Below are 13,111 nucleotides of genomic sequence, written 5' to 3'. Positions count from 1 at the left end.
GGAGTGGATACCAGTGTTGTCTCGGCCAGTCTGGAGCAATCAGTATCATCCTCGGCTTGTCTGTTCTTGCTTTCAAAAGTACCTTGGGCAGAAGAGGTAGAGGTGGGAATGCATAAACTGACCAAGTTGTCCAACGGAAGGAAAGAGCGTCCACTTTCCAGGCCTTTGGGTGGAAGGTCCTTGAGCAAAACCTTTTTAATTGATGGTTTCTGTGGGAGGCAAAAAGATCTATATCTGGCCTCCCCCACGTTTGAACAATCTCTGTAAACACCTGTGGATGTAGCTTCCATTCGTGTGGATCTGTCATATTTCTGCTCAGAGTGTCTGCCAGTGTGTTTTCCATCCCTGGCAAGTACTGTGCTTGAAGTTCGATTTGTCTTTCCAGAGCCAGGTCCCAAAGAGTCATGGCTAGTCTGCACAAGGGGTATGAATGAGTTCCTCCTTGTTTGTTTATGTACCACATTACTGTGGTGTTGTCTGTTCTTATGAGCAGTTGTCCTGGATGCAGGAAGTCCTTGAACGCTGTGATTGCATTTATTACTGCCAGCATTTCTTTTTGATTGATGTGAAGGTGCTTTTCTTTTTGGGGCCATCTGCCCTGAATGCACCTGTCCTTCATGTGCGCCCAGGCGTAATCTGAGGCGTCTGTGGTTATGACTTGTGTTGCTTGAGGCTTGCAGAATGGGAGGCCTGTGTTTACTTGGCATGCTTGGGCCCACCATATGAATTCCTTTTGAAGACAGGGAATTATTGGAATAATTGCTTCCAAGCTGTGACTGTGTTGAGACCATAGATTTTTTAGGTACCATTGAAGTTTCCTCATGTGTAGCTTTGCGCATGGGATTAGAAGAATGCAAGATGCCATGAATCCCAGAGCCTGCAGGATTTTCCTTGCAGTAAGCCTGGTACTTTTTGCTAGTATTTTGAAGTACTGAGATAATTGCCCTTGTTTTTCTGGCGTGAGGTATGCCATCTGGGTGTTTGTATCCAAGTTGGCACCCAGGAAGGTTATTTTCTGAGAAGGTGTTAGCTTTGATTTCTCCTTGTTGATGGTGTATCCCAGAGAAAGCAGTAACCGTGTCACATATGCCAGATGTTTCAGAAGTATGTGTTTGCTGTCCGCTTGGATCAGGCAGTCGTCCAGATAAGGGTAAATTTGTATCCCTTGAAGTCTGCAGTAGGCAATCACTGATGCCAGGCATTTGGTGAATACTCTGGGCGCAGTAGATAAGCCAAAGGGCAATGCAGAGAATTGATAGTGGTTTGAACCTGCAAGAAATCTGAGGTATCTTCTGCAACTTTGTCTGATTGGGACATGCAGGTATGCCTCCTTGAGGTCCAATGTTACCAGCCAAAACCCCTTGCCCAGCATGGGAAGGAGTTGCTGTAATGTGAGCATCTTGAATTTTGGTACGAGAAGAAATGTGTTTAGGATGGATAAGTCCAGGATGGGTCTCCAGTCGGTTCCTTTTCTTGGCACCAGGAAAAGCCTTGAATAAAAACCTTGTGCTTGTTGGTGCGTAGGTACCTTTTGTATAGCCCTCATGTTTAGGAGCTTTGTAATTTGCAGTTGTGCCTCTACCCTTTGGTTTTGTGGTAGATTTGGCATGCCTCTCATTTTTGGAAGAGTGTGAAAATGGAATTTGTAGCCTCTGTTTATAATGTCCAGAATCCATTTGTCTGTTGTGACAATATGCCAATTGTTTGCAAATAGTGCTAGTTTCCCTCCCAAGGGTGCTGCCAGTTGAATCTTGCTTGGCATGGAAATGAGGAAGTCATTGAGTCTGCTTCCTGTACTGTTGTGCACTGTCGTCACCACCTCTTGGTGCCGGAGATTGCCATTGTCTGCCTCTATAGGACCCTTGTGATTGTCCTCTGCCCCTTCCGCGTCTGTATCTGCCTCTTTGGGGCTTGTCAGTGGCTGGAAAGGACCAGTTTTTTGAGGGCCAATTCCTGCTAAATCGTGGTGGCTGGACCTGTAAGAAAGCTTTGACAGTTTGCATAGATTTTGCTTTTTCTTCCATTTTACGTAATATATCCTCAGCATTAGTACCAAAAAGAACATCCTTATGTAAAGGTGCATCAAGAATTTTAGCTTTCACATGATCTGGCAGATTTTGTTCCCTAAGCCATGCATGTCTGCGAATGACTGATCCAGTAGCGGCCGCTCTGCTGGAGGCCTCTAAGGCATCATAACCACATTGCAAAGTGTGCTTACCCACTTGTTCTGCACTATGCATCATATCCTGTAACTCTTTTATATCTGGTTGTTCAGGTTGCGACATTTTGTTTTTTAATTGTGATAACAGGAATTGTTGATATTTAATCATATGAAACTGGCAGTTTAAGGCCCTCATGGCTAGGGTGGCCGAGGTATAAACCTTCTTACCCCACCTTTCTAGAGATCTAGATTCCCTTTCAGCAGGAAGTGGATTCTTAGCAGTGGAGGCCTTAATTCCTTTAGGGCCTTGAGAAATAGTTTCAGGGTCTGCATTATGGCCTTTGTAGAGGAATTGATGAGAACTAGGTACTCTGTAATATCTATCAGGCTTAACTGGTGCAGGAGGCAGTGAATCAGGATTAAAGCAAGCCTCCGAGTAGACATCATCCAGTACCTCCAAAACAGGAGGAATAGCCAAAGGTCTATGCTGAGGTAACCACAGAAATTCCCTAAGCCTTTTCTTAGAGTCTGAAAAGTCTTGGCCTTCCCAGTGGAAGTGTTCCCTCAAGGTGTGCAAGGTTTCCCCAAAAGAAAAATCCTCAGGGGGGGATACAGAAGGAATAGACTGCTCTGCATCCGAATCCTCAAAAGGGGAGTAAGAGTGTTCCTCAGCATCAGAATGCTCTGATACAATGGATCCCTGGTCAGAAGAGGGAGATTCCTCCTCCACTCTGGGTCTCTTGTCCGGTGGGGCCTGGGAGCCTCTGATAAGAGTGATAAGATCCTCAGCCATTTTAAGCATGTGTTTCTTAGGCATGGGTCCAGGTGATGGGCCTTGTGCAGCCGGCCTAGTATGATGCCTGGCTGCTTTGGATTTAGTGAAGGCCTTAATAGAGAAAGAGGATGAAGGCCTAAATACACCATGGGTGGATGTAGATCTGTCCACATTTGTAGGCTCTACATAAGCAGGGGCTTCGGTTGTAGTCTGGGAAAGGGCCGAAGAACCAGCGGTCTCGGGTACAGAAGACACCGCCGAGGGAGTGTCGTCGGTAGTCAGGGACTGCAAAGGCGTCTCACTGAGAACCGGACCACGTGGAGCCTGTTTCGGCGTGGTGTCGGTGGAGACCGCGGTCCTCGCCTGGCGGTCCTTTTCCTTGCGTTTTTTGGGCAAAGCAGTAGTCGGAGTATCCGACGACATTTTATAATCAAAAAGTGTTGGGCGAACTCCGCCCGACGCTTGATAGTGCGTTTATTGAAGGTAGCGCAAAAGCGACAGCCCGAGACGTCGTGGTCTGGGCCCAAACAAGGTATGCAAAGGGAATGGAAATCCTTATGCGGTATTTGCTTCCCACAAGAAATACAATTATTAACTTTTTCTGACATCGGTCTGAGGCAAGAAAAGATTCCCCAACGGGGTACTTAGCTTTAATGAAGACTTCGGTTCCAAATATTTTTCGTAATTCAGGAGCTGGCCGACCGGCACTTGCGAACTGCTTCTGCTTCGGGCACCGCGCGGCAAAAAAGACTGAAGAACATGGCGTCGGCTGTGTCTTATATACTCTAGCCTTCCTGACGTCAGAAGAGTACGCGACAACAACCGACGCCGGACCAAGACTTTGGAATTCGGCCAACCGAGGGACCGCCTGACGGCTGAAAACCCATATGTGATTACTGCAGCTGTAATGCACGATGAACATCCACGTCTTTCACTTTCAAGTGGCAAATGAGATATGAGGTAATTGAGGTTGCGGGACAATGGGTAAGGGAATAGCTCGAGAGTTTTCTGGCTGCCACAAGCTTTTGCAATGGCAGAGCTGGATCTGAGGGATCAAATCTGAACCCATAGGTTGAGGACAGAATGAAAACTGATAACATCAGATCAGTTATTTGCCACATTCTCTGCTAATTGTGCACTCTAAAACCTGTCAATCAACTGCCTAGTTGACCATAAGGATATTTGAGAATGATAAGGTTCAGGCACTGGAATAACTGGGCAGGGGAACATGGGACTGAGCTGCCCACACAAGCACATTTACCCTATAAGGGAAGGAGATGGCGATCTTGGTCAGGAAACTGCTCCTGAGAATGTTCATCATGGCTGCAACAGAGGAATGTAGGCTTGGCCATTTCATGTGACTGATGGTAGCTCTCAAGGTGTGTGTGTGTGTGTGTGTGTGTGTGTGTGTGTGTGTGTGTGTGTGTGTGTGTGAGAGAGACAGAGAGCAAGCACATGACATGGGAATACTGTAGAATGGCTCACTGGCAATGCAGGTGCCCACATAAGCCACTATGGGGTGGCGTCAGGGCCATGTGAGGAGAAAACACCAGCAGTTGCTTGCATAATGGCTCCATGACACGTCCACTCAAGGAGCAAATGAAGAATGATCAATGGTAGTCCATGCTGGCTAGCAGGCTTTAAGGGATAGTTAAAATGAGTGGTGTTTTGGTAAGCAACTTCATCTGATGTCACAGAAGGAACGTATTTGTTGTTGTTGTTGTGTCTTTCGGCTTATCCCGGTTAGGGGTTGCCACAGCGGAACTCCGGTCTGCTAATGTTTGGTAGTGGATTTTTATGTGCCGAGTTACCAGCCCTGACGCACAACCTTCAATGAAGGCATGCCCATTCACGCATGCCTCCACACAGAAGATGCTCTAGCTGAGAATCAGACAGGACAACGTCTTGCTGTGAGGCGACAATGCTACTGCAGCAGTTCATTTCCTAAATTTTCTTAAATAAAAGGTCTATCTTGAATTTAAAGGACAGAAATGATAGGTTGATTTCTCATGAATATTTCAGCACAGACTTCTTCAAATGAAAATAAAAATCTCAGTAGTTTCTTTCTAACAAATGAAATTACATGCAATGAAATATGAAGAAAAGTACGAAAGTTTACCATTTTACAAACAGAACACCGTTTCTCCGCACCCTTTGTTCCACAAGTACTGCAAAAGTCTGCATCCATAAAGCCCACATGACCGTTAACTGCTTGTGTTAGAACTGAGAAAGCAGTAGGATCATTTCCCTAGAAAGAAAAGATAAACACGCACAGTTCAATAACTGCCAGTGTTTCAGTGACATTTGTTAAATTAGGTGCATTATATTACATTACGTAAAGACATTTTGCAAACAAAGTACAACAGAGCATATTAAAATGACATTCAGCACACTAAAATTGCAAAAACATTAATTGATGGATTGTTTTCTGTTAGAAGAATTAAACCAATCTAGAGGTTAAAAGGATATAACTAGCATCTTAACTAGTAACACAAAGCCTACAGTTTACCAAAAGTAATAACAGTCATCATGAAATAGGGAGTCTGTTACACCAGTCTAATTAAATCCATTGTTTTGTAGTTCTAGTTTAGCTTGTTTAGGTCTCACAAATGCTAGCCAAGTACTGAACCATATTGTTACACTCAACTGCTTTATCTCTACAGAATGGTGCCATCTAAACCAAGTTTACAGAATATGCACAGGTGATTTGAAGCACTGAGTCAGCATCTTACAAAAAAAATCAAATAACCTATTACTGAAACAGAACCTTAATGATGAAAAATATAATTTTCCTAGCAAGTTTATGTGAATGTTAAATGGTTAGGCATGACTACATGCAAATTTCTCTGATTTTCCTGGCTATGGTTTGAACACTCAGTGTTAACAAGGAGGAGGAGATATTTTATATGTACACATATAAAAGAAAATGAATTTTCATATATTTCAATTTGTCTGCGTTTTTTGACCTGGACAGTATGGCTGCAAAGAGCTCATTTTCAGCAAAGGCCACAGCACAAAAGCTCAGTTACATAAACAAATGCACAATCATTACAGCTGATAAAATAATAAACTTCCCAAAGTAACTATATGCAGCAGTGGTAGCAAACAAAAACATACACGATGTACCAGCTAATATTTTTATGGCACTGACAGGACAGGAACAGACATGGATCTTGTAGTGTGGTTATATAAGCAAATATTTACTAATTTATGCATGGAGGTTGAGGCATTTAAGACTTATACAGGGGAAGATGATATTGAGGAGGAAGGAAGTGGTACAAATGAGCAGTGAAGATAAAACAGGATTCGAAGTAGGAAAAAGGTAATATTAGAGGAGTAAAGTACAATGTTAGGAGATAAAAGTAGTGCAGAGTACATATGGGAGAGATGTGAGTTAGAGATGTGACAAGTACAGTGACTCAAAGCAGATAAATAATTTAAGCTTTTAAATTTCAAGGGTAAATGTGGGACCTACAGTGCAGTTTATTAAGTAACACTTAGTACAGTAACAGGTCCAGGCAGAGGTGAGGTTGGACCAGGGAAGTTTTCCCAATGACAGCCTAAAAGTTTGTTTTTCCTTTTCCCCACAATGTGCATACATGACAAAAATTGATCGACTTCTTCGAATCAGTCTCCAGAGCTGTGGACGAGGGTAAGGCAGTCCACACTACCTATCTGGACCTCGCCAAGGCCTTTGACACCACCCTCATTCTGGAATCATAGATAAACTTACTAAGCTGGGCATTAATCCCTACGTCACTCGATGGGTTGCCAACTGGCTTACTGACAGAACCCACACTGTAAAATTAGCAGACTCCAAATCCAGCTCCAGACAAGTGACAAGTGGAGTACCTCGGGATTCGGTCCTGGGACCGCTCTTGTTTGACATCTACTTCTCTGAAGTACAGGCCAACACTAAAGGACTCTGGCTAATAAAGTTCGCAGATGACTGCAAACTGGGAGCCATTATTGAATACCCAAATGATGTGGATATTCTACAAAAGGGCCTTACAGAAGCAGATGCTTGGTGCCAGAGCCATGGGCTCAAACTCAATGCCAAGAAATGTATAGTTATCCCCTTTGGGAAAAAACATGTACCCGTGAATTACCACATAGGTGGCACTAAACTAAACCGAAAGTGTGATAAGAGACTTAGGGACACAGGTGGACAGTGGTCTCACCTTCGATAACCAAATCACCACAACAGTCAGGAAATCCTTCTATGTGGCACACCTCATCACTAAGGGCTTTTCATCCAGGAAAAAAAGGAGGTCATTGTCCCACTGTACTCATCCCTCATTAGAACCATTATAGAATACAACGCCCCATTTGGTATGTACCTCTCAAGACATCTGTAACAACTGGAAAGGCCGCAGAAATACCTCACTAAAAGAATCACAGGCCTAAAGCAGATGCCCTATGCTGACAGTCTAAAAAAAACTCCAGCTATACTCTTGTCGCATATCGTCTACTCAGAGGCTTAACATACAAGGCCATGTCAAACCCATAGCTGTTGGACATGCTACACTTAAAGAAATCCTAATCCCTCAGAGCCACATGCTCCAGGGATCTAAACCTTGTCATCACAATGAACAAAAACATGCTGAAGGGATAGGTTCCTGACCCAGACACTCCCCAGACTCTGGACTAGACTGCCCATACATGTCAGGCAGAGCGCCTCTTTGGCTCTCTTCAAAAGGAACCTTGACAATTGGATGGGAGATACAAAATTCACCCCGGGTATGACGTCAGTCACCCTGCTAGACAGAGGTCCAGGGAAGTAAATATTGTGGGAAGAAAGGGCCAGGGAATTGTTATGGCTAGGCTTGTATAGGCCCTAGGGCCGATAGCCTAGTACCAACCTATGAACCTAAATTGCTTGAATTCTGACGACTGAACCTACTTGCGTCTAACAAGTGCTTTGTATAATACTGTTCTTGTTTATGGAATACATTTTTAACAGTATCGTTCTATTTATCAGTCACAGCAGACTGCATACAGCCCTTCAAAAAAGGGCTGCTCACAACAGAGAAATTATCTTGATCTACCACAAAGTGAGAAAGTTACAGGCTTAGATGTGAGTAAAAACTATCACACAATGTGTTTACCTTCGGAGCAAACACAGCTGTACGGCTACTTCATACTGGAACAACAATATTAGACATTAGAAAGGCAGACTATTGCAAAATGAAACGGTGATAAAGAATGTATTAATGAGTCAGAGAAAAGAATGAAATACAACGCAGAAAAAAATCTAGCCGAAAAAAGTGATAAATATTTCTATGAAATCAATATAAAATTTAACACAAAGCAAATAAAATGAAGTCTCTTTAAAAAAGCTACAAAAATTAGAAGAAAAATATATATTTAAAAAAATAGGATGACTTGCAGAAAAAGAAAGGTAGAGAAGTGTACCAATTCAATCAAAACAGCCATTACTCAAAAAGGAGTGGGGATTCACAGACTAGCACTACACAGCTGTGCAGTGTGGAGATTTTGGAGATCACTGTGTGGGGTGTCTGAAAAAAAGACAGGCATTATTTAGTGTCTTTGAATCCCTGCAGTCTTCAAAAGGTCAGTACACTGCATGTCTAAATACATGTCAGGGTGTTGTTTGACCATGGGCAAGGCATCTGAACGTGCAGTTTTCAGGCCTCTCTTGTTTTCAGTCAATAAATCTGTCACCTTTTTTCACATTATTACTATCACATTGTATAAAGATGCAGCTTTAATCTCTACACACAGTTATAAATAAAACACACATTTATTTTATACATATGTCAATTCACCTACATTGTGGCTAAAAAGGGTTAAAAGACCAGCCCACCCAGTTAAATGCAAAATAAATGAACAGCAAAGGGGCTTCACTTGCCTCTAAGCTGTGGTGGCCTCATGTCTGTTTTTACTAAGAATGATGGCGGGGACACACCTCATCTTCCCCAACGGCACAGCTGTTTTTTAGTGCTTATATCAATGCATGGGAAGCTATGTGCTGACCATAACAAAAGATCTGCATGAATATGGTTCATTCTCGTCAGTAGGACTAAACTGCCTGCTATCAATCTACTCAACACCAACCTAAACTTTCCCATTGCTTCAACTCCTCTCCTTTACTCAACACCATGCACTCTGCCTAGACTTGTCCAAAGCTGAAGTAAGACACTCATAAATGGACATAAAAAGAAACCTGCCCACATACCTATAAAATACCTATGTAGAAGCCTCATCTGCCAGGTAGGGAGACGGAGGTCAGGAATGAGAGAAGGATAAAATGCGGATTGTAATGGCAAGTACATAGTTTTCAGATCTGTCATGGTCTAGTTCATCATTTTCACCAACAGGACATTGTCCCCAGCAGACCCTTCAGGGTGGTATCATGAAAAGATACCCAGAACAAATATGTCCTTCAAGGAGGACTTAGGATTAGAGACCACATCCAGCTTATAATGCCTTGTTCAGAGAAACCCAAGTCACAGCTGCACATATGTCATCAAAGAAAGCATTCTAAAAAAATGGGTAGCGAAGTAGTTATGGCCCTTAAAGAATGAGCCTTGGGTTGTGTCACTAGTTATTTGTCATGTTTATCATAGCAGTATTAAATATAATTAGGAAACCACCTGGACAGAGTAATTCTAGTGCTCTTCTCTTCACTTTGTTATAAACATAGGACATACAGAACTGCAAATAATTTCTGAAATTTTTTGTTTTCTACAAACATGAATAAAGCTGTCTACACATCTCCATACAATGATACAGATACTCTCATTTATTACCATGACTGGAAAAAAAAACATTGGAAGGCTTACAGACCAGTTGAGGTTGGCTTGCATAGCTACTTAGATGAGGATGGCTTCCATAGCTACTCAGGGCATGGAAGTGGGGTTTGTTTGAAGGCCTACTTTACCTTTGTGGAAGTATGTTTATTTTCTCAAAGCCTGAAGCTCAAAGATTATTCTTACAGGAGTGACAGCTATCAAAATGACAGAAATTTTAGCTTTGCTCTAGATCCCAATTCAAAGGGAGGGGGTAGTTTCTCTTGTAGAACGTATAGGTCCCACAGAGGGTGTGATAAGAGAAGTGTTCCTTAAAAAGGCCTTACAAAACTTGAGTGAACCCAGTAATCAACTCAAATAGCTGATATGTGCACTATTATAGAAAAATAGCTTAATCTCATCTCAAACATGTGTGCCAAATAAATCAAGTATTGCGGGAAATGGTGCCAAAAAGGTAGATCCTTAGTTCAACCTTTTCATTCTAAGGCCCAAACTGACAAATGCGTCCATTTGTTCTTGCATGTTTTACTAGTATCCGGTTTCTAGGGTAACAGGATATGAACAACATTACCTGGGTACGCTGTGCCCCTGGCTATCATTGGAGCTGGAGATGCCACATGGTTAAACTGAGGTACAGATGTTCAGACGAAGCTTGCAGGAAGAATGAGTTAAAATTATTCTGTAAGGTACCAGGCTAAGAAGCTTCTCCAAAATGTGAGGTCAAAGCAAGGGGAAGTCAAACTTGCTGAGGCCAATAGGGTGCTATGAGAATGACTCTGGCCTTGTATGACTTGACTTTCTGTATGAACCTGGGAACGAGGAAACAAGAAAGGCATGCATTACCCCTGAAGGCCACTCCTGACTACAGGATTCCTGGGGCACTGATCTGAGATAATAACCCACTTTTATGTTCAAGGAGAGATGTATGCCAAGAAATTCACCCTGAGAGTGAAGCATGAGAGGTGAATCTTGGCAACCATGTTGAGGACCCATAAAAATGGTTACGATGGAGACCCAATCAATTCTTTGTATTGCATGTAGCTTATCTGCTCCATGTAATACCAGTTACAAAAAAAGAAAACAGTACAGTAGTACAAAGTGTTTTACCATCTTTGAAAACTGCTAAAGCTCTTGCTGCTATCAAACAGAGAAGCATATCTGTCAACTTCAGCGCTTAATGTTGTACAAATACAAAAATAATGGGAAACATGAATGTTGTGTAAAATTAGGGGCAGCTGAAGGATATAGCAAGCAGAAATGAAGTGCCGATCTGGCAGACGTTGTTCTGAAAGCTTTTAAAGTTAGTTTTACCTTCTGTCATTGTTCATTTCTAGCCAGCACTGCCCTTATTGCAATACCAGATAGTAAGCACCCCCTATGCACTGTTACAATCAGGTCTCACTATAGGGAAGCAATTAAGTTTATCTTTTTCCCTGATAACAGAGCATAATCCTGGCACTCCATGCACTACAAATATTTTAAGCTTAGTTCATTACTCATTACATTTGGAAACAAACTTTCAATGGAAAAATATACTGCATTTCAATCTGTAATAAGATGATCTCAGTGTAGCTGTGCATAGAAGCTTAAACGTTTTGTTCACAACTTCATAGGTGTGTACTAGGCTAATGGCCCTGGAGCCTATACAAGCCTAGCCCAAGAAGATTCCCTGGCATCATGCCACCCAAAGTTAATTTCCAGTGCCCCTGTCAAGCAAGGCCACTGAAGTGATCTCCAGGATGAACTTCCTATTGCCCATCTACTTGTCAAGATTTCTCTTAAAGAGGGCCAGTGAAGTGCTCTGCTTGATGTGAATGGGAATTTGTTCCAGAGTATGGGAAGTTTCTGGTTAGGAACCAGTCCCTCCAGCATGTTCTGTTTATGACGTTTAGGGATTTCTTTAGGTGTAGCATAGCTAGCAGCTCTGGGTCAGACATGGCTTTGTAGGTCAAGCAGAGATCGCCTCTAAGCAGGCGATAAGAGACAGAATATAGCTGGAGTTTTTTGAGCCTGTCCATATAGGGCATGTGTCTAAGGCCTAAGATCCTCTTTGTGAGGTATTTTTGTGGCCTTTCCAGTTGTTGTAGGTGTCTAGTGAGGTACATACCAAAGGAAGCATTGTATTCTATAATAGGTCTAATGAGGGACGAGTAGAGAGGGATTATGACCTCTTTCTTCCTGGATGAGAAACCTTTTGTAATGAGAAGTGACACATAGAAGAACTTTCTGACTACAGTGGCAATGTGGTTATCAAAGGAGAGGTTGCTGTTAACCTGTGTCCCCAGGTCTCTTATCACACCTTAGGTGTTTAGTGGGCTACCGCTTATGTGGTAGTTCATGGTCACCGAATTTTTCCCAAAGGGAATGACAATGCACTTTTTGGCATTGAGCTTAAGGCCATGGTTCTGGCACCAGTCATTGGTGTGAGTGAGGCCTTTTTGTAGAATGTCTACATCAGTTGGAGAATCAATAATGGCTCCTAATTTGCAATCATCTGCAAACTTGGTCAGCCACAGTCCCTTTGTGTTGGCTTGAACTTCAGAGAAGTAGATGCCAAACAAGAGAGGACCTAGGACCGATCTTTGTGGGACACCCCTTGTAACTGGTCGGTAGTCAGACTTGGAGTCCGCTACTTTCACAGTGTGGGTTCTATCAGTGAGCTAATTGGCAACCCATCTTATGACATAGGGATTTATGCCTAGTTTAGTGAGTCTTATCTATGATTCCTGAGTGAGGGATGGTGTCAAAGGCCTTGGCAAGATCTAGGTAGGCTGTGTGAACTATCTTGCCCTCATCCACAGCTCTGGTGACAGACTCGAAGAAGTCTATCAGGTTGAGCAGGCATGATCTACCTTTCACAAACCCAAACTGCGTGGGGTCCAGAGTTCGGAGATTCCCTATATCCTTATTTATAAAGTCCATGATGATGCACTCCATAGCCTTACATATCAGACTCGTCAGGCTAATGGGGCGGTAGTTCCCAGGGTCTGTAGTTGCTCTTCCTTTGTGGAGTGGGATGATCATAGCAGTGCGCCATTCGGTAGGAACAAAGCCTGAAATGAGACTGTGACTGAACCGGGTACTCAGGTGTGGTGCCAGTTCACTTTGTAATTCATGTAGAACACAGCCAGGGATATTATCAGGTCCCATGGAAGCTGCATTCTTGGCTTTCGACAGTGTTTTTTACCTGTGTAGCCATGATAACAGGGACTTGGCATTCCTCAGGTATTGTTATAGTCCATTTAGGGGGTAAAAGTGGTGGTAAAGTTCGCACTGAACCAGTCTGCCAATATGCTGGTAATATTAGTTGGTTCTGTATATGTACTGCCATTGTGTTGTAACTCAGAGCAGATCTGAGTATTGCCATGTAGATTCTTGACAAAACTATAGAATGCCTTGTGG

The 13,111-nt window shown here is 42.8% G+C and overlaps 1 protein-coding gene across 2 annotated transcripts in view; it reads right to left on the bottom strand.

Annotated features, from left to right (window-relative positions):
- ANKMY2 (ankyrin repeat and MYND domain containing 2) overlaps positions 1 to 13,111 on the bottom strand; it is an 821,123-nt gene that overhangs the window by 82,950 nt on the left and 725,062 nt on the right. For both annotated transcript variants that reach the window (XM_044064747.1, XM_044064750.1), the window contains one exon: positions 5,056 to 5,184. In XM_044064747.1, the coding sequence (XP_043920682.1) occupies positions 5,056 to 5,184 (129 nt within the window). The remainder of the gene's footprint in view (positions 1 to 5,055; positions 5,185 to 13,111) is intronic.

This window comes from Protopterus annectens, chromosome 3.part0 (genome assembly GCF_019279795.1).
Source record: "Protopterus annectens isolate FY-2018-M chromosome 3.part0, PAN1.0, whole genome shotgun sequence".
Classification (NCBI taxonomy): Eukaryota; Metazoa; Chordata; order Ceratodontiformes; family Protopteridae; genus Protopterus; species Protopterus annectens.
Note: the sequence above shows the minus strand (reverse complement) of the source record. Positions and strands in the feature narration are given on the sequence as shown.